Raw genomic sequence first — 20,664 nt, 5'->3', positions numbered from 1 at the left:
TAATAGAGCAACACATGATTTTCATTCAAGTAAGAAATTTAAACTGTACCAACATTCTTTGGCACAATCTCAGGATACATCTTTGTATTTATACAAAGTGAAGTTTTGCAGCTATATCATTGAAACACAAATCCTAAAATCTTTGTTTCTTTTCATATTCTTTTTACCAAATTTAAAGTCTGTAGTTTTTGATGGTTTCCATCAAATAGACTTTCCTTCCAACCAACGGCTAAAAAAATCTAATGCCTCCCTTGGCTTGTACTCTGGAACCGTGTGTCCTGCTCCCTGCACCCATGCACAATTTGGACAAGAGAAATACAATTTGTCACAAAAACGACATTTCGAAGTGTAAATTAAGATATACTTCAATGGAAATTAGTCAATCTTCAACCATGTACGGAGTATAAGACAATAGATCGCGACTAACCTTAATGGTGATAAAGGTGAGATTGTGCTCGTATGCTTGTACATACCTGTAATGATATACATACACGAAAGAAATGAACATAAATTCTAAAGAAGCCATATTTACTGCTGGAAAAATACATCAATTCGACTTAAAGTGATTGATAACATAGAAATATATGAAAATTTACCCTGCTACTTGATTATTAGACGTCCAAGGTCTCCATTCATCCAAAATTTGATACCCTAGTGAACTAGTCCATGCTTGTGTGCCGGTGTAAGGAACACACAAATCATGATCTCCACTGTAAAAAGTAAAACAAATTAAAGTTGTTAACCAATCTATAGCCTTTGATAATCCAAATCATAATTAAATCAAGAAGAACCCATCTCATTTACCTATATATTAGTGCTCTGTAACCTTGGGTAGTGAGGTTTCGGTGGTACTTAATCATGCTTCCAGCGTCATGATTAAACACTAATGACATGCATAATGACCAAGAACCTATCTCATTTACCTATAAACACCATCATAAAATTTCATTATTAAGGTTACCTAATTAGAAAAAGTTGTAATCTAATAAATTGGAAATAAACTTTGTAAGAAAGACATTTTAACATCAACAAAATAACAATCATACCGATTTTGCATGGATCGCCTTCCTAACTGATTCATTGTTTAGCCAAGCAGCAGCAACTTCATCACTCTGCATAGTAATTTTTTTCATCACATTATTATAAGCTGTACTGTCAAAAAGTAGCTCATTAAGGTTATAAGTTGGTTATTACGAAGTATGTACTCGTAGTACAACCTACATAACATGTTACATGTGTACAACATTAGATTCGTGACAAGAAAATAGGGTCTTACAGTGCAAGGAACAGAAACTCGACGATCAGTTTGTAAGGAGTTAAGCTCGGGCCATGAAGGAACAAGGCCATCTTTGACAAGCATTTGGTAAGGCCAAGCACGGCCGAACATTCTTTTCCTTACAGGATGTAGTTTGTCTGTCACACCTAGTTGTTTGAAGCTGTTAGGCAAGCTCAAATTCTGTGTGTGCTCATTTCCTGGGTTATGGTAGCATGGCTCAAGAATATCATAGATATTTAAACCTTGTATAGCCTGCAATTTCAATTGGAATGATTTTATTTGCAAATTAATTAATTAATATGTATGGAAAAATACATTTTTTTTTTTTTTACAGAATTATACCTTATATAACTTGTCTCTGTAACCCTGGCACTCAGGAACGCCGTCACTCTCTATGTCCAATCCACAACTGTTTGTGAACTCCTGAAATAATGCATAACATAAACCATTTTACTTGCATTACGAAGTAATTATTAAAACGTTTTGATTTTTGCATCATTCTACTCCGTAATCTCATCGGATGTTACCATAGTGATTTAATATAATGCTACTCAAAGGAGGCAAAAGTAGTTAAGTTAGCTACCATTTTACAGTTTACTTTCCTCTTAATTTATTGTGTTTGGGCCTGCTTAAGTCTTGGTCCAATTACTAGTACATTGACAAAACATATCCTACCTTAACTTAATCAAGCTTATTTCACTAGTAATTTACTAATTCTCTAGACCTCCTCTCTTTCGAAATGACATTAAAGACTTGACTGTTGTATAAACGATACAAGGAATGTGAATACCTCTAAAGTGTTTAACTCTCTTTTCTTTTATAAGCCTTCAAACTAATTTGAAAGGGTAGCGTTCGTCTACACTAATTAAAACATCGAGCTAAGATTATCCCCCATATACCCCTCGTAGATTTCAACACACAAATTCCTATGCATGATGAGGCAACATCATCAGTAGGCAGTTCAGCAGTTTGTTAAATTGTACAATATGAAGTAAATGCAATTGACATCATATTAGTACCAGTACTCCTATTTTCTTTATATTTTTTCATATTTCTTTTTCTTGATAAATTGTAAAAATCTTTATTTTGTACCGACTAAAAGAGAAGTCAATTTCAAGATATCATGCTTATCAACTAATTTTGGACTTTTATCTAACAACTTGGTAGTGGGCCAAAACCTCTCTGCAATTGAGGCCAATGTCATCAAAATAAAGCTTAAACTAATTCAGTTTTTTGAGGTCAGTGCGAAAGTGAAAGTTGTCAGCAATTTCTATAAGAATTTTTTGGGGGTTTGTAGCAATTCTGCCCTTGTGGGTCAATTGAGCACAATCAACCATTCTTTCATACTCTCTTTTTTAGATTTGTGTATCTCTTTATAACCTTTTTCTACCCCTTTATAGATCCATCAACTTTGCATTATCAGACACCCGAATATGGATAGGACACCCCCGACCTTTCATATATAGGCAAAAATAATGAAATTTTAGTACAATATAGTCGAGTTTAACACTTGAAAACATATCCAAGTCTGACTAGTATAAGTTATATTTGAAAAACTACATACACTACTAAGATTTGAAAAATTACATGATTTCAAAAATATATTTAACCTCGTCTAATTTGATCCAATACAGAGTTTATATAACTAATGATTAATAATTTTTACAAATTAATTAGCAACAAAAATCAATAATGAAATTAAAAAAGGAACTAAAAGCAATACTCGCATGTTTAATATTATTATATGTTTTGGCTTATCAATGATTATGGTCTACCAAATTTGACTATCATTTTCAATAAGTCACTCAAGTTCGATCTAAAGGAGTACAAATTGGCAAAACTACTCATATAACATGTCAACTTTAAAAGTCTTAACAAATTTAATCATACATCAAAACTATTCATATTAAATTGACATAGTTTTGACATGCAATTAAAGTTTACCACCTAATTTTTCTAGCATGTACAGGAGGGTGTGGTCGTGTGGGTTGTAAATATTAGGTACATATTAGGCTTACCCTGTAAAGATCATCTGATATCAATGCCATCCCATGTGCAAATGGCAACAAAGCATTCCCATCATATTTTTGTTCTGCCGTTACACCGTTTCCTACCACATATCCCTGCATTTAAAAGCCGAATTAATCCTGATTAATGGTTACATTGATAACATAAATTGAACTAATACTGTGACAATTAAATTTGGACAGATAATGTTGTAGTGCAAAATATAATAGGGCACTTCTCGGCCATGAATGTGAATTTGTGAGTGAGATCAATGTCACCCACCTGGAAGTGGTGTAGTACAAAAATTAAAATAGTTACATTCATAATGTAAAATGAATTAATATCGTGACAACTGAATCTAGAAAACAGATGTATTATAAATTACTATATTGATTAGGCCACTTCTTGGTGATAATTATGATTGAGATTAATATCAACCACTTGGAATTGAAGTGGTGTTAGTCACAAAATGATGATATGACAATTTTATTACCTTGAAATTGATAGTGGGATTAACTTTAGCTTTAAGCCCTGCAATAATTAAAGAGATAAAATTGAATCATATGCGGTAGAAATTGATAAAATAGTGATTTGAATAAAGATTTTAATGACAAGTAAGAATAATGAGAAACTTCTTAATGATCAATCAATCAATCAATCAATCAAAGCCTTAATCCCAAAAGTGGGGTCGGCTAACATGAACCAAATTTGATTATTCCGTGTAGTCATCAACATAAATCTTTCTCCTCCATCCCTTACGATCCAAAACTTCATCCTCACGTAAATCCATGCACTTCATATCCTTCCTCACTCCTTCCAACCAAGTCATCTTTGGTCTCCCTCTTCCTCGTTTAATCCCTCCATGGTCCCACTCTTCCACTCTTCGCACCGGTGCACCCTCGGGTCTCCGTCTTACATGTCCAAACCAACGCAGACGATTTTCCCTTAATTTATCTACAATGCCCGCCACACCTACTTTCTTGCGAATAACCTCATTTCTGATTCTATCTCTTAAAGTGTTTCCACACATCCACCTTAACATGCGCATTTCCGTAACCTCCATCTTTTTAATATGCTCTTTCTTAGAAGCCCAACATTCTGTACCATAGAGCAACACTGGTCTTATGGCAGTCCTGTAGAATTTTCCCTTCAACTTTAAGGGAATGCTGCGGTCGCATAACACTCCCGTGGCCGCTCTCCATTTAAGCCACCCTGACTTAATCCTGTGGGTCACGTCTTGATCAATGTCACCATTCTTCTGGATGATCGACCCTAGGTACTTAAAACATTCACTCATGGTCAAATCCTTTCCATCCAAACTCACCACTTCATTGCTTGTCCCCCTCTGAGTGCCAAAACGACATACCAAATATTCAGTCTTACTCCGACTTAGCTTAAACCCTCTAGATTCCAACCTTTGCCTCCATTGCTCCAACTTGACATTAACCCCATCCTTAGTCTCATCCACCAAAACGATATCATCTGCGAACAACATACACCATGGAACCTCATCTTGAATTGGTCTAGTTACTTCATCTAGAACCGTTGCAAAAAGAAAAGGGCTTAATGCAGACCCTTGATGCAATCCGATTGTAATAGGGAAATCTTTTGTCAACCCTCCGCATGTCCTCACATTTGTTGACACATCCCGATACATATCCTTAACTAGGTCTACATACCTTCGTGGGATACCTTTCTTCAACATTGCCCACCAAAGTATCTCTCTTGGCACCTTGTCATATGCCTTCTCTAAATCAATAAAGACCATATGAAGATCTTTCTTCTTTACCCTATAAAACTCCATCATTTGTCTTATCAAATGGATTGCCTCCATAGTAGATCTCCCAGGCATAAAACCAAATTGGTTATCTGAAATGCTTGTGCATGCCCTCAACCTTTGTTCAATCACCCTTTCCCACAACTTCATAGTATGGCTCATAAGCTTAATTCCTCGATAGTTAGAACAATCTTGAGCGTCTCCTTTGTTTTTATAAACCGGGACCAAGGTGCTCTTCCTCCAATCTTGTGGGATCCTTGTAGCCGTCCATATCTTGTTGAAAAGGTTTGTTAACCAATCAATACCAATCTTACCCAAACACCTCCACACCTCTATCGGTACCCCATCAGGGCCAACCGCCTTCTTAGGTTTCATCTTCCTCAGTGCAATCTCCACCTCTACTCTCCTAATCCTTCGCACATACTCCATGTTGATTTCTTCATCACTCATAGAGGTATCTCCTATCACAACTCCATTACTTCCATTAAATAATTCATCGAAGTACCCCTTCCACCTGTCCTTGATGCCCTCCTCTTGCACTAGGACCATTTGGTTCTTATCTTTGACACACTTCACCATGCCAATATCCTTCCTTGCCTCTTGTCTTCTCTTTGCCATCTTATAAATGATCCTTTCTCCCTCCTTGGAATCAAGCTTTTCATAAACCTCCTGATATGCCTTTTCTTTTGCTTGGCGAACAGCTGCCTTTGCCTTACTCTTAGCCTCCTTATACGCTGCAAAGGTTTCATCACTCCTACATTTTCCTAAGGCTTGATAGCATTCCCTTTTTTGCTTAATTACTGCTTTCACCTCTTCATTCCACCACGAAGTATCTCTCTGTACCGAAGTTCTTCCCCTTACTTCCCCTAAGACCTCTTTGGCCACTCTTAGGAAACAGTTCTTCATTCGTAACCAAGTCATGTCCGGATCCACCTCTCCATCCCAATCCGCTTCTTCAATTACCTTTTCTGTAAAAACCTTAGCTTTTGCATCCCTTAGGGTCCACCATCTTATCCTTGGTTCTTCTTGTCTAACTTTTTTCTTCGCCTTCTCTTTCAGACGAATAGTCATTACCAATAGCCGGTGTTGGGTGACCACACTCTCCCCTGGGATAACCTTACAGTTTATGCAACTTTGTCTATCTATGCTCCTTGTGAGCAGGAAGTCTATTTGAGTTGCATTTGCTCCATTCCGAAAAGTTATCAAGTGTGAATCCCTCTTCTTAAACCAAGTATTAGCCAAAATTAAATCATATGATTGGGCAAAATCCATAATAGCTTCACCACCGGCGTCCCTCTGCCCATACCCAAAGCCTCCATGGACACTCTCATAGCCATCTCGGCTCGCCCCAACGTGCCCATTTAGATCCCCTCCAATATATAACTTCTCTGAGTGGTGGACACCCTGCACCACCTCGTCTAGGTCCTCCCAAAATTGTTGTTTCTCTTCTGCATCTAAACCCACTTGGGGAGCATAAGCACTGATAACATTCACAATCTCCTTGCCACATAGCAACTTCAGCCTTATCAACCTATCGTTCTTCCGATAGACCTCGATCACCTCTTTTGCCAACCTCTCATCGAGAACCACACCAACTCCGTTCCTAGCTCCACCATTCCTTGTTCTGTGGCTCGTTTCTTGCCCAACATACCATACCTTATACCCCAAAACCAAGCCTCGAGCTCCTTCTCCTGTCCATCTTGTCTCTTGGAGGCACATGATGTTCACGCGTCGTCTTTTCATTACTTCTACCAATTCTGCTGATTTTCCCGTAAGAGACCCCACATTCCAAGAACCAATCCGCAAACTAAATTCTTTTCTCCCACGCTCCCTCCTGATCCCAACTCCAAGCCCTTGATTATTTGACACCACAATTGGGCAATATGGCGCGTCGCTTCTGGGCGACGACCTAGCAACCCTTACATACTTATCACTGCACCCGGGTCTGGGAAGTGCAGCGCGTCGCTCAGTAGGGAACGCCCCAATGGCACGCCCTTGCTCATTTGACACCACACTCGGGCAATGTGGCGCGTCGCTTCTGGGCGACGACCTAGCAACCCTTGCATACTTATCACTACACCCGGGTCTAGGAAGTGCAGCGCGTCGCTGAGTAGGGAACGCCCCCACGAAAATATCTGTTTGGCTCATGTCATGGGATGTGACGAAGTTTTATACTGGCTGTCACTGGCCTACCGTAACCCTCCTCCTTTATCCAGGCTTGGGACTGGCAGCGGGAAACCCACTGGCGGAGTTGCTATTATTATCAATGATGATCAATGATAATTAGTACGACTAATCAAAAAATAAATAATTGCTATTATTATTCATCATTTACCTTCTACTATTTCGGATGCAAGGGTTGGAACATAGATTCCACCGTATGATTCCCCAGCTACGTAAAAATGATTTTTACTGAATTCCGGAAATTGCTCAAACCACTGAAATTAATTGTATAAATAAGGTATTAAAATCATCGTGACAACTATTTCCAAACAACACACAGTTAGTCAAGCTGATTATGTACTTATAAAAGTTACAAAGTTTATTTTAATATAATCACGTTACCTTTAAGAGAAAAGTATGAGTATCACGGGCTGTTTGTACGTCACCAGTTTGGTACTTGGTTTGATTTTCGGAATATGACAATCCAACTCCCGTTGGAGAATCCAAATAAATAATGCTCGCTACCTATAAAAAAAATAAAATTATGTCATATAACAATTAAACCATAATTTTAAATAAAGGTACACGTACAATAGCTAACGTTGGTCAATTAGTTTTAAATTATCTAAACAATATTGTCCATCAAATAAAAGTTAAAAGTTAATAACTCTAGTTTATTTTCCACCGAGTACTATTTTTGATGCATTAGGAGTTTCGATCCCTTGCTAAGAAGATCTCCTAACAATTTATTTACGATTATATGAGTATTTAATTTCATCACATTTATAGGAGAACATGCCTAGAATCAATTAAAATCATACTCCGTAGTACGAAGTATAATATAGTATAATATAGACAGTATAGTTAATATTTAGTACCTTGGACCAACTATATGGATTGGGATGCAACAAAGGAAGGCTGTTCTTGGTTTTACCAGCCTGAAAATTAAATGGTCCTGCAAAAACAAAAATTCAGAACAGAAAATGACATTACTATTCCCTGCAAAAAAATCTACATATACAAAACTATACCTCCTAGCTAGTTTATATAATAAAATTAATACTCGTAATAATAATAAAAAGGAACAGAGGGAGTAATAAATTACCGTGTTCATAAACAAACCCGTCAAAGCTCGAACATCCGGGACCACCATTTAACCATAATACAACAGCATCCTTGTCTGGATTTCTTTCTGATTCCACGAAATAATAGAATAGATTCTTTGGTGGTGATGTTTTATTATTTTGACGTCCGTCTAATGTGATGTACCTTAATTTGTATACAAGGAAACACAATTATGCTAAAATCGATGGAAGTTGTCGATTTCGAGTATAAATTATTACGTACGTAGTAAGTTGGTTTAGATGCAATTATATACATTATCTTAGATAATAATAATAATAAAAAAAAAAACTCGTTTTATTTGATTAATGGTAATTTTCTTTCCCGTCAAGGTAAGATAAAATTCGAAATTTAAATCAGGAGAATGCGATAAGTTGGTGACTTAACCTCGACTACTAAATTATTATTTTAAATTGAATTTGGAGTGTAACGAGTGTTTGATGCACACTTGTCTCCCCAATAACATGTATTATTACTTATTATTAACCATTAATCAAACAAATACAAGAGACTAGGTAGTTATTGAAAAATTACGGTAGTTACGAAAAAAGAACACTAAAATTTTGTATTTTAACATTTTATAATGTCACTAAAAATACAATACAATGAATTATTCAACTACTCCCTCCGTCCCCGAAAGAACGATCCAATTGGGTTGATTATGCGGGTATTAAGAAAGTTAAATAAAAAGAAGTAAAAGTATATTGAAAAGATAAATTTACGTGATTTTTGTAAAAAAAATAGAGAGAGAAAGTAATAAAATTACATGGAAAATCAAATTTTTATATGAGGAAGCTAATTTTGCACAAATATTGTTACAAATTGGTAGGTGTTTTAATGCAAATGGGTCATTCTTTTTGGGACTAAAATTAGGTCAAATGGATCGTTCTCCCGGGGCGGAGGGAGTATATAATAAAACTCTAAAAACACAAGAAAGTTTTATATAAGCCGATATTGATTATATCTCAAATCTATAGCACTTTTTCGATGATTTATAAAAAACGCTAAAACTGTTCGATGTACAATAAATAGATATATAGAACAAGAATTACATGAAATCGAAGAAAAGAGACATACATACAACATACACATACCCTGAGTAATGCTTAGAAGGGAAAGTGGCAGAAAATCCAGGAAGTTGAGTAATGAGAGAATTAGGAGGAGCAGCTTCAGTAATAATGATAAATTTACCATAATTAGAAACTATGGTAATTAGAATAACCATGCAAAATAGTACAAGTATTTTCATGGCTTTAATTTCTAAGGAGAAAGAATGTTAGAGAGAGAAAGAGAAGTTCGACGAAAACGAGGAGTTTAAAGGAAGAGCTAAATACTTGGATTTTTAATGAGTTGCATAAGATAGTGACAAAATGCCAAAGGGTGTGACCGTATTGTATTAAAGTTGGCAAGAATTTAGTTTTTTGTTGATTAAATTAAAATTAAAATTATATTAAGAAATTAGGAGAATTTTTTTAAAAGAAAAAGACTAAAACTGTCCATTTTATAGGGAGGAATATTCTAATGGAAAGCTGTGGAATGAGATAAAGTGCATTTAAAATAAAATTTGAAAAAAATGAGGTAAAGTGCATGCAAAGCACACATTTCTTGACCCTTGATTTGTTTTGCATACATTATTCGTCAAATAGTCATATGATTTTTTTCAATCCAACGGTTCAAATTCCGATTTTCTTTTCCAATTTCTCTCTTAAATTTTGATTAATGTACTCTGTAATATAAATATGTATATTGATTGATAAACCATTAACAAATTTTTAAAAGAAGCATTATTAGCTCTATCAATTATTAGTTTAAGAAAGAAGAACTCCATAGAAGTGATAAGTAGTTGATGATATATACAAATGTATGAGCTCACACTACACATTGATTGATGAGAATTGGAGTAGACAATAATTTTGAATATGTATAAAATGTTTGTATGAGCCCTATAAGATTTATACATATAATATATTGTACTGTTGTAGTACACCTTAACGGAGTAGCATCGCTCTTATCATATATCATAACTTGAGATAAGTTTGCAAGAATTCTACATGTGGTAGTAGTGATGATACACCGGTGACTTTTTTTTTTTTTTTTTTTTTTTTTTTTTTTTTTTTTTTGAGATTACGTAATGCAAAAAAAATTGTACTTGTATAAATTTATTTAAAATGTTAATAATTAATAATTATACTTCAAAACTTCCTAATATCCTATATGTAAGATTAACTAGGCGTAAGAGTAAAACATTTGTGGACCAATTCAATCATCTAAATAAAATGATTGAAGACTGAGGAGCAAGTATTAATAGAATTAGAGAAGATTCCTCTTTTTTTTTTTTTTTTTTTTTTTTTTTTTTCCTTTCTTGGGTTTCTGGTTTCTCTCTTTTTCTTCCACTATTTATGACCAAGTACTCAGTAAAACCGAAAATATTTCTGATTCCAGGATCACCCCTTGTCCTTTGCGTGGATGGTCAACACAGCAATACTCAATCATATAGTTCTTGAAATTTGTAGCATATAGTTCTTGAAATTTTCAGGATTACTTCATTTCTCCACCTATTTTTTAATTGGATCATCAATTTTATTAATGACAATTTTTTTTTTTTTTTTTTTATGGATTCAATTAAGAAGAACCATTTATATATGTTATAAAGAATGAAATGAATATTCATCTATCTATACTCTAATATGGGTATATACATTAAGTAAGATAAGTTTGTACTTATATCATATATATTTATATATATATTGGAGTTCAAATAAATATCAAAGGTTAATATAAACTATCGCGTAGTATTTTTTCAATAGTCTCGATAAATCTTGTTAATTTAAATTAAGTCGAAATAAAATCTATGAAACACGTCCACAATAAATCCACGAGTTACTCCAAGGTGCACCTAGGATGCATAAATATATGTAACCGTTTGGTATATGTCAAATAATGTGAGACACACCTCTTAAAAGTATTAATTTCAAAGATAAAGGCCACATCTTGACCTTGATGTGGTTGGTTACTACTATGTTGACCGTACGTATAGTATGAATTTTCTTTTTCTTGCAAGTTGGGGCAATCTCTCTTGAAACAAGAACCACAACATTTTCAATGAGTTTTTAGGTTTGTCTTTCTCTCTTGCTTCTCCTTGTTATTGGAACATTTTAGTACGTGATATTTAATTAAGGCGACGTTGCTTTGAATTTGTTTGTCTCACTTGTGACTTACCTTCGTTCTTCCGTGACATAGGCTGGAAACATCAGTTCCTAGCACTGTCAAAACGGTTTGACAGTTCGGTTTCGGTTCGGTTTGAAATCGGTTCGGCATTTAATCGGGTCGGTTTGGAATCGGTTTAATTGACTCACGGGTCGGTTTTGGTTCGGTTTAAATAGTTTTCGGTTCGATTCGGTTTCGGTTTATTCTTAAGCGGTTTTAATTCGGTTCGGGTTGTAAACAGTCCGGGTAGTAAACGGTTCGGTGCAGACGGGTTGCGGTTTGTTAACGGTGCGGTGTAAACGGTTTTTATCCCGGTTCAAACAGTTTGGGTTGGAAACGGTTTCGGGTTAGAAACAGTTCGGTTCTTTTTTGGTTCAGTTTATAACTGGTTCGGTTCTTTTTCGGTTCAGTTTTTAACTGGTTCGGTTCTTTTTCGGTTCAGTTTATAACTAGTTCGGTTCTTCGATTGTTTAACCACTTTAACGTTATTCATATCGGTTCCATTTCAAGTTTACTAAATTACGGTTCGGGTCGGTTTTCGGTTTCAAAAAATAAATTGTTTATCGAGTTGTTTGGATTCGGGCAGTTAAATGGTTTTGGTTTGAAATTTGATAGTACTTGCTAACCTTTTGCGTTCACAAGTTTTATATAAAGTCGCGAATCATTTCATATTCAGGCATCATATTATAAACAAATTCTCATTGATTTTATAAATACATATTATGTTCAATTTCAAGTTTAGTCATATTGATCTTACTAGTTTATTACGAAGTAGATTATAAGAGTTAGTGTATTAAACTATTAATGTATTATTGTTTTACAATTAGTTTATTATATGCTTCTTATTTAATCATTTATATACTACGCATAGTATCATAATCATGATTTGATGAGTTCTTGTGAAATGGAAATTTGTAATTTGGTAATTCGATACTTGATTAGTCAACAAGACTGTTAATTATGACTCGTTTATCATTATATATTTTCAATTTTTCATGAAATCATGAAGATATTACAAAGTGCTTTGATTTGTATAATGAAAGAAAACGCTAATGACTGATTAACAAGGTAATATTGATTAGTTCAATCGATCATATGTACACATTATTAACACATGGCATCTAACCATCTCATAGTTAAATATTCGTATCATCGTTATTCGTATGTATTAGTACAAAGTTATAGACTCGTTACTTCATTAGTGATCTTTTTAAATTTATCTATTTATACATTTCATTAATATAACGTTTTTATAATTTTTACGTGTATGAAAATAAAGATATACTAGTAGTTTAGTAGATGTTTTAATACGTGTCTTGGGCACTAATCCCGATCAAATGGAGCAAAAAAATACTAAAGATTTGAGGGAATAATATTTTTGTAGATGAATGTACAACACACAAGCACACACGGATCACCACTCTCAACCATAGATTAAAAAATCAATGGTTAGATGCTTTCTCCCACAACACACACGGATCACCACTCTCAACCATAGATTAAAAAAAATCAACGGTCCTCCTCATACTGGTGTTGAGATAGGGTAAAGCTTTTTTTATTTTTTGCTGTTGATAATTCCGCCTCATTCCTGATAACTCCCTCCTCTCATTTCAATCTATTGAGAGTACTCATCTCTTTCTCCCTCCTCCTTTTCTCTTTCCTTCTCATCCATTAATTTCCTTCATGTTTCTCTAAATTTCAATTACTGATATTTTCTCATAATTCAAGATCTATTGTCAAGGTGAGTTTGTATTTTTGTTTTTCCGTATTAAAGGGCTAATTTTCAAATTTTCGTTTTTCCTTAATGAAAATTTATTTTCTTATAATTGTATATAAATTTTGTTTTTTTTTTGAAAAACTTTGTTCGAATTTTCTTTTAGTTATGATAATTGAATTTTTTATTTAGTTTTCTTGTTAATAACGTGATATTAACAATGTTGCTGCTGAATATCGTGGTATTCTAGGTGAACTTGGAGTTAAACTTATTTTCTTCAAAATTTGTTTATGAGGTTTGAATCTTATGTGTTTTCGATTTTGTTTTGAGCTTTTTTGAAATCGATTTTTCTTTTTAATATTATTCCCTTTTTGTTATACATTTTTTTTAACTTTAGTTCTTTTATAGAGTTAGATCTAGTTTATAATTCTTTTTTTTTAAGCCAGATCTAGTTTATAATTAGTTTAGTTTATTTTCGATCACTTCGTTTTTTTTTAATTAATTTTCATTATTCTCTTTTTTTTCACTTCTTATGTGATAGTCAGATCTGAGATGTTGATGTATTTTATTTCTATTTTCATTATTCTCAATATCCTTTTTTAGTTCTTCAAAATTTTGTTCTGGTACTTTTTTTCGTTTTTAATATTTATTCTTTTGCTTTTCCTGCCAGTTCGTTATTATGCTCGTTTGTAAATTTATCTTTTTATTTCGTCGTTCGGTTGATTTTTTTTTTTTAATCTTTAATATCTGTTAGTATAATTTCTGATTTATATTACTATAGACTAATTTTGTTTTTTTTTTTTACTATGTCTATATTTGTTTTCTTTACAGGTAAAGATGTCTACAAGCTAAGTTTGGAGTGGAGAAATTTGTAATTGAAGATCTAGAAGATATCATTTACAATTTTTTTTTTTTTGCTTTGTGTATCATTATTGCTATTTGTATTATATTTGTAACACTTGAGATATACAAGTATGACATTTAAGAAATATTTTTGTATTTCGTAGGAGTATTTAATATTGCAAAAAAAATAAAAAAATAAGTAATATCGATAAACTTTTATAAATGTAAATGTAAAATGAAATAAGATTTTTTTTTTATTTTAAATGGGACTCGAGAGACCTGTTGAGCTTAATAAGCGGTCTCAAATTTTTTAAAAAAGAGACTGCCTATCTCTAGTACTTAGTCTTAGTTTTTCACAAAAAAGAGACCGCCTATCTTTAATAGGTGGTCTTAGTTTTCTGAATCTAGAGACCGCCTCTAGTCAAGCAGTCTCTTTCTCTTAGTTAGTGACCGCCGGTAAGATAGTCTCTTTGGCTAATTTGGACGGGTCTCTTTGGCTAATTTTGTAGTAGTGTTGCCTTGCTATTTTTAAAAAAATATTCTAAGATTTCTAATATTTAATCCATTTAATTATATCCCGTCAAAAAAAAAATCAAAAAAAAAATCCATTTAATTATATAAAATTTTTTGTAAACGGTTCGATTTAGAAGCGGTTTGGTTCATAAACGGTTCGGTTTATAACCAGTTCGGTTTACAATCAGTTCGGTTTTTAAATGGTTCGGTGCAAACGGGTAGCAGTTTGCTAACGGTTCGGTGTAAGCGGTTTTTTTGCCAGTTTAAACGGTTTCGGGTTGGAACCGGTTTCGGGTTAGATACGGTGCAGTTCTTTTTCGGTTCGGTTTTCATTCAGTTCGGTTTATATTCGGTTCGGTTTGTTAACGGGTTCGGTTCTTATACGGTTTAACATTATTCGGGTCAATTCGGTTTCGGGTTTACTAAAATACGGTTCGGGTCGGTTTTCGGTTTCAAAAAAATCGGTTTTTAATCGGTTCGGTTCTCATTTGGGTCGGTCGGTTTCGGACAGTTAAACGGTTTCGGTTTGAAATTTGACAGCACTATCAGTTCCTTATTTGCATTAGGTAGCTAAGCTAGTTACTCGACGATATTTCTTAATATTATATTTTATATCTGAAAAAAAATACTCTCTCTATTTCATAATGATGTTATGAAATCTTGATACTATTCATTAGATAGATGAGAGAATCTTCAATATAAGCCTATTATCGGCCACATATAAAGCCCCGTGATAACCTTGAGTCCAGGACGAGAGACAATTTTGTAATCAGCTAGATTGACGGTTAAGAGGAAGAGTAGATGGATCCAACTACCTATGCTAATTTAATGTAAAATTATGTATTATGACAAATATTGGCGGTCATTGAAAAACATAATTAACTAGGAAAATACTTTTTTTTTTTTAAAAAAAAAAAAAAAAGCTATGTAAAACTTATGAATGTAAGACTTAATTTAAATTCTCATCAAAATCATTAAATATTTGAAAGCAAGTATCTATTACAGAGTATTAGAGAATTCTTGTACATATAGACTTGGGTACAAGCTAAAGTTTATCCAATATGAGTAGTAATTTTTATTTTATTATTGAATAAAAAATACTCATCAAAATAAATGAGTAGAAAATAACTTTAATTAGGTGCACCATACACTTAAGTGTATATAAGAATTCGTTTTTCTGCAGTACCACACTACCACATAAGAACATGTTAATATCCTTTTACAATGTTGCAAGTTTTAAGAATAAGAATAAAAATTTCTGGTTTTCTTTAATGTAGTAATAATACCCAAAAGGTTCTTATCTAAAACAAGGATATCCAGTAGGATAGTAGTTCTGTAGGTGAACTTCAGAGTCGAGAGAAACAACCACTCAACAAATTTGATGATTCTATAATTGACCTTGCAATAATTTTGGAAAGCTTGTAGAAGCAAAGAATATACTCATTTATTTATTCCAAATAAAAGCTTCACTTCTCTTAAAATCTACTGAATTTTTCAATTGGATGAGATTGATTACCATTATCACCATTTATTTTATCTGTATTTAATTTTTATTAGCAAAACCCCTATAATTTCTCTTACTTTCCTAAAGATAATAAACTAAGCTACATTGTATATACATTATCTTATTTTGATTTTAATTTAATCCTAAAACTGTATATGACTTTTATTCAAAAAAGGAGAAAATGTAGTAAAATTATAATAACAATGATTTTATAAATGCATGCATGCGTAGTTTAGCTAAGATGGGAAATAACATGGATGCATCATGCATGCATGTAGTCATTAGACTAGCATAAAAAGGTTGCATAATATTTTATGTCGTGTTTATGCAACAAACCAAATTTATAATAATGTTGTTTGTTGTACTTTAATTATAAAGTTTTGTGTTTTTTCATCACCTACCTTTTGATGGAGCATCGAGCCTATCCCATTCTAAATTATTGCTATTGCATGCTTTTATTTGGCTCATATGAGTCAGAAATTGGTCATTATTTAAATAAGTGAAATAAAAAATTTAAATATCTTGTGTAGTAAAAAAAAAAAAAAAAAAGCTTATCCATCCACTATATTTGAATTAAGCTATTCGTTTGTTTTTCAAAATCTTTTGACTTTCATATCCCAATTTTTTTCAATTGAAATTTTAATTGCTTAGGATTTATGATTTTCTTTTTCTTTATACAATTATAGGGAAATGCTATTTACTCTAACATTAAAAAAAATAAAAATGTCAAATAATCAAAACATTATAGTATTACTTTTTTTTTAATGGAACATTATAGTATTAGGACCTGTTCTAACTTACTGAATTGGGCTAAACTGAACTGATTGGAGCTAAACTGAACTGAACTGAACTAAATAAAGTTGAAATGAATATTTTATGAGAGAAGGGAATTAAGAACTAAACTGAACTAATTTAAGCTATAATAAACTGAACTGAAATTAAATTGAATAGAATATACCCTTACTTTTACATAGATATCTTGACATTTGCATTAATTTTGAATTATAGATTAGTAAAAATCCAATTTTAATTATCTGTGCAAGACCACTATAAACTTTATAAAGTCAATCTTACTAAATGCCAAATTATCAATAATAATGTAGTTTGTTGTACTTTGTCCACAAATAAGATATGTCCCCACTCCTTTTAGCTAAGGATTAAGGACCCCCCTTACAACTTACCTTTTAAGTAATTAAAATTAAAGGGGTCGTCCCAAATTGGCACTCCCAATAATTCAATAAGGAATTAAGGACCACGTTATTATTTGTATAAAGTTTTTTGTTTTGTCATTGGTCACCTTTCTTTTTTAGGGGAGCATCTAGCCTATCTTGTTGCAATATTTGTAGGTATGATTCATAATTTCTTTATAGAATGTGTTCATGACCTAAAAATTGGCTAATATGAAACTTAGATTGTATAAATGGATGTCATGCACTCGTATGCATTATTTATGACCTTTATTGTGAGAATGTGAGTTATCTTCGTGTCATAATGTAAGATATTGTGTCATCTGCAATCCTATTTGTAATCCTACTAGTTAGTTTAGATGATATTTGGATGATGAGTCATTTTTCTTTGGCTTTAGTTCAGTTGTAATTTGGTAACATATGAACCTAATTTTGATTAATTTATTGGGATATCAATCAAATATCACTCACTTTTAGATGGGAATAATGTAAAATGGTGTCGAATTCGAGAATTACCCCCTAGTAGTATGTAGAATTCACAAAATTGGGAATAAAATCAATGATAGTTCTAGAGCTAGACAGAGTGGCAAAACCATCAAACAATAAACTTTACATCCACAACTTATGGCCCAAATATGTCATGGACCTTTTTCAAACTTTTTGAATCCTATTGTTTGGGGCTTGGCCCACATTTGAGGTTGAGAAATTAGGCTATCAAGATCTGGTGCTGCAGCCCAAAATAGCCTAAAAATTATTCATCAATTCACAACCAAAAAACGACATGAAAATTGGAACATTTTACAAATACATGACTAACATGAGTATTATTCCTAGAATTTTACTTAGGAGAGTGTTTACAATTATCCGTGTTGCCATGATTATAGGTCCTCAATTATACAAGATTATAAATGCTAATTTAATCTTCTTTTTTCCTTATGTATAAACATATATATAAGAAGAATTATTTCCGTAATTAATTATCGTCCTTGATCCTCAATTAAATGTTTATCAAGTAGTTAAAACTTCCCCCAGCACACCTTGATATTGACCTCTCACCCTCCAAATACCATATAATATATCATGGACTTCATATGAGCAAGTTGGAACTTGTTATGCCACAAAAATTAGTTATGACCTGGCGGATAGCCAAAGCCTTTCCACCACTTAGAATCCAAACCAACCCAACTCACCCCACCTTATCCTAAAAATAGAGCCAAAAATAATTAATCACAAAAATCACATACCCTAAAAAAAAAAAAAGTTAAGCAAACAAAAAACAAACTTGATCAACATTTTTTGAGGATGGATAGTAGAGATGACCACCCTTGCAACCACCACCACCATCAATTCAACCACATCCAAAGTCACGGCCTCCGGTACACCTTTTCCTACCTTCCCCGGCCACTACCAGTGTCGGAAAAATTTTCTCTCCACTCATCCTATCCATACCAATCGTCGAACAATTTCTCTACCACATGGTAAGCTGTTAACGCGTACAACATACCACTGCTAGCTAGTTTAGATGGTAAAATTCATTAGGATTTCTTTTAAAGCGTTACATTAAAATCTACTCGTATTAATTATAAGATTATATAATTGATCATTGGTATGATTATGGCAGTAACAAATGATCAAAGCAAGACAAAAGTGACCTCTAATTCAAGGGTTGGAAAATCAGAAGCAGATGAAATAGTGGATGGGATGGAATTTGGGGAACTATGCAATGAGTTTGAGTGCAAAAGTAGTCCATTGGTTGAATCAACTGCTAGACAACTTGTACGTGATATCTTAGAGCTTAGGGAAGGTAATCGTGCACTTGGCACTTTTGCTGTTTCTGTTAAATACAAGGTAACTACATTTTTATTTTTATTACTCGTATTTTATTTATTGTATTATACGAAGTATAAAGTTATTTAATCTGACTATTATATGCTAGATTCAATGATGATCATACAAAATATTGACTGTCATTTTTATATAAGATGTCTACTAGTTTAGTTAGTAAAGCGCTTATGAGTAGACCTACAATCAAGATCCGAGACCCATTTGCCTTCCTTTGTGACTCTCTATGAGCACCTCCCCTGCCTCGTGTCGAAAAAGGTGTGAGTACAGTGATGACCTCTTGATGCAAAATGCAGGATCCAGTTAGAAGCTTTACTGGACGAGAGAAGTACAAAAGACCACTTTGGATAACTGATGCACTAGACAATCCTAAAGTGGTAAAATTATTAAACTACTACCTAGCTAGTTTAATTCTGTTTCATATTAATATCAAATTTTTTATATAATTCTGTTATATTGTTGGTTGATCATAATATATAGACAGTGCAAGAAATGATGATGTTGTCAACAAGTGTGCTAAACATCAAATGGACTCTCAAAGGGAAGCCTAAGTCAATCTTGGCTAGCATAGGTGGAGATTTGATCATTAAGGTGACTTCTAAGTTCACCTTAAACCAGATTAGTGGCCAAGTAATCGAGCACGAGGAATCCTGGGATCTATCTGCATCATCACGTACAGCACAAGCATACTTCTGGGCATCACGCCGCCTCTATGCAACGAAAGAAGCTGGGAAGGATGTGGTGGATTCTGTTAAGGAACTCGGTAGCAAGGTTTCTGCCCCTAAGGAAAACATTGAGATATACCCTGATCCTTCTGGTGATCCCACCAAGGTAACTTCATTTCCTATATTATCGATTAAAACTTGTCCTTAATAATTTATCTACGATGTATATAAGTTGAAGATGACAAGACCTTAGCTGTTACAGTCTGTATTTTACTTGCTATCAACAATTAGACATTATTGGTCATAAATTGGTCATAGAAGGTAGAAATTGACGCGATACAATATAATGTAACTAATGGTAGAAGATTGATGCATGATTTTCTAGGGTTTTTTAGTTAATTGAAGCTTGACAATGTTTGTTTTTCATGTTACAGTTCTTTCAAAGGGATGACTCCTACCAAAGGGATTTGTACCAGATTGCATTATTCCTAGCACTTATTTACTTCGTTGTACAGTACTTGAGGAACACTTTGTAAAATTTACATGCTCGAATCGTTTATACTTTGTATGTCTTTTTTTTCGAGTAAAAGAAAATACGCAGTATATTACTATAAATAAGTATATAGCATATACTTGGTACTTATTTATTATGTATTTTCTATATTTCTAAATCGATTATAAATTACCATTTTTATATGTAAAATAAAGATTCAGAAATTGTTGCAAGTGCTAATACAGAAAGGTAAGCCCAAGGCCAGAAAGTGTGAAGGTAGCTGGAGCTTCCTCTTTGTCCACTCAGATCATAGGTATTCTTCGCCGCCATGAAAGCATGGAAAATAGAAGG

The 20,664-nt window shown here is 33.3% G+C and overlaps 2 protein-coding genes and 1 long non-coding RNA gene across 3 annotated transcripts; 2 read left to right on the top strand and 1 right to left on the bottom strand.

Moving 5' to 3' along the window:
- Nucleotides 1-3: 3 nt before the first annotated feature.
- Nucleotides 4-9,661, bottom strand: LOC145574273 (serine carboxypeptidase-like 20). Its single transcript, XM_081632026.1, has 14 exons — nt 9,440-9,661; nt 8,329-8,492; nt 8,102-8,178; nt 7,626-7,748; nt 7,396-7,498; nt 3,777-3,814; nt 3,295-3,399; nt 1,619-1,699; nt 1,277-1,528; nt 1,047-1,112; nt 805-923; nt 597-710; nt 428-473; nt 4-285 (listed from the first exon to the last, which is right to left on the bottom strand). The coding sequence occupies exons 1-14, from the start codon at nt 9,592-9,594 to the stop codon at nt 202-204; spliced, it is 1,527 nt and encodes a 508-aa protein (XP_081488152.1). The 5' UTR covers nt 9,595-9,661; the 3' UTR covers nt 4-201.
- Nucleotides 9,662-13,146: 3,485 nt separating this feature from the next.
- On the top strand, nt 13,147-14,265 carry LOC145575996 (uncharacterized). Its single transcript, XR_014098304.1, has 2 exons — nt 13,147-13,293; nt 14,098-14,265. It is a non-coding gene; the product is annotated as an uncharacterized LOC145575996 (long non-coding RNA).
- Nucleotides 14,266-18,467: 4,202 nt separating this feature from the next.
- On the top strand, nt 18,468-20,527 carry LOC145574272 (uncharacterized). Its single transcript, XM_081632025.1, has 5 exons — nt 18,468-18,791; nt 18,935-19,161; nt 19,452-19,532; nt 19,636-19,986; nt 20,255-20,527. The coding sequence occupies exons 1-5, from the start codon at nt 18,629-18,631 to the stop codon at nt 20,354-20,356; spliced, it is 924 nt and encodes a 307-aa protein (XP_081488151.1). The 5' UTR covers nt 18,468-18,628; the 3' UTR covers nt 20,357-20,527.
- Nucleotides 20,528-20,664: the final 137 nt, after the last annotated feature.

Source organism: Chenopodium album, chromosome 13, assembly GCF_948465745.1.
Source record: "Chenopodium album chromosome 13, dcCheAlbu1.1, whole genome shotgun sequence".
NCBI classification, from domain to species: Eukaryota; Viridiplantae; Streptophyta; class Magnoliopsida; order Caryophyllales; family Amaranthaceae; genus Chenopodium; species Chenopodium album.
This window is presented reverse-complemented; position numbering and strand designations above follow the sequence as displayed.

Excerpts from the sequence above, each read along its gene's own strand:
- LOC145574273 (XM_081632026.1), bottom strand. The coding sequence starts at position 9,594 with ATGAAAATACTTGTACTATTTTGCATGGTTATTCTAATTACCATAGTT. Across the intron at positions 8,179-8,328 it reads CGGGTTTGTTTATGAACACG|GACCATTTAATTTTCAGGCT; the intron begins GTAATTTATTAC and ends TTGTTTTTGCAG. Across the intron at positions 474-596 it reads TCTAATAATCAAGTAGCAGG|GTATGTACAAGCATACGAGC; the intron begins GTAAATTTTCAT and ends ATATCATTACAG.
- LOC145574272 (XM_081632025.1), top strand. The coding sequence starts at position 18,629 with ATGACCACCCTTGCAACCACCACCACCATCAATTCAACCACATCCAAA. Across the intron at positions 19,162-19,451 it reads CTGTTTCTGTTAAATACAAG|GATCCAGTTAGAAGCTTTAC; the intron begins GTAACTACATTT and ends TGCAAAATGCAG. Across the intron at positions 19,533-19,635 it reads CACTAGACAATCCTAAAGTG|ACAGTGCAAGAAATGATGAT; the intron begins GTAAAATTATTA and ends CATAATATATAG.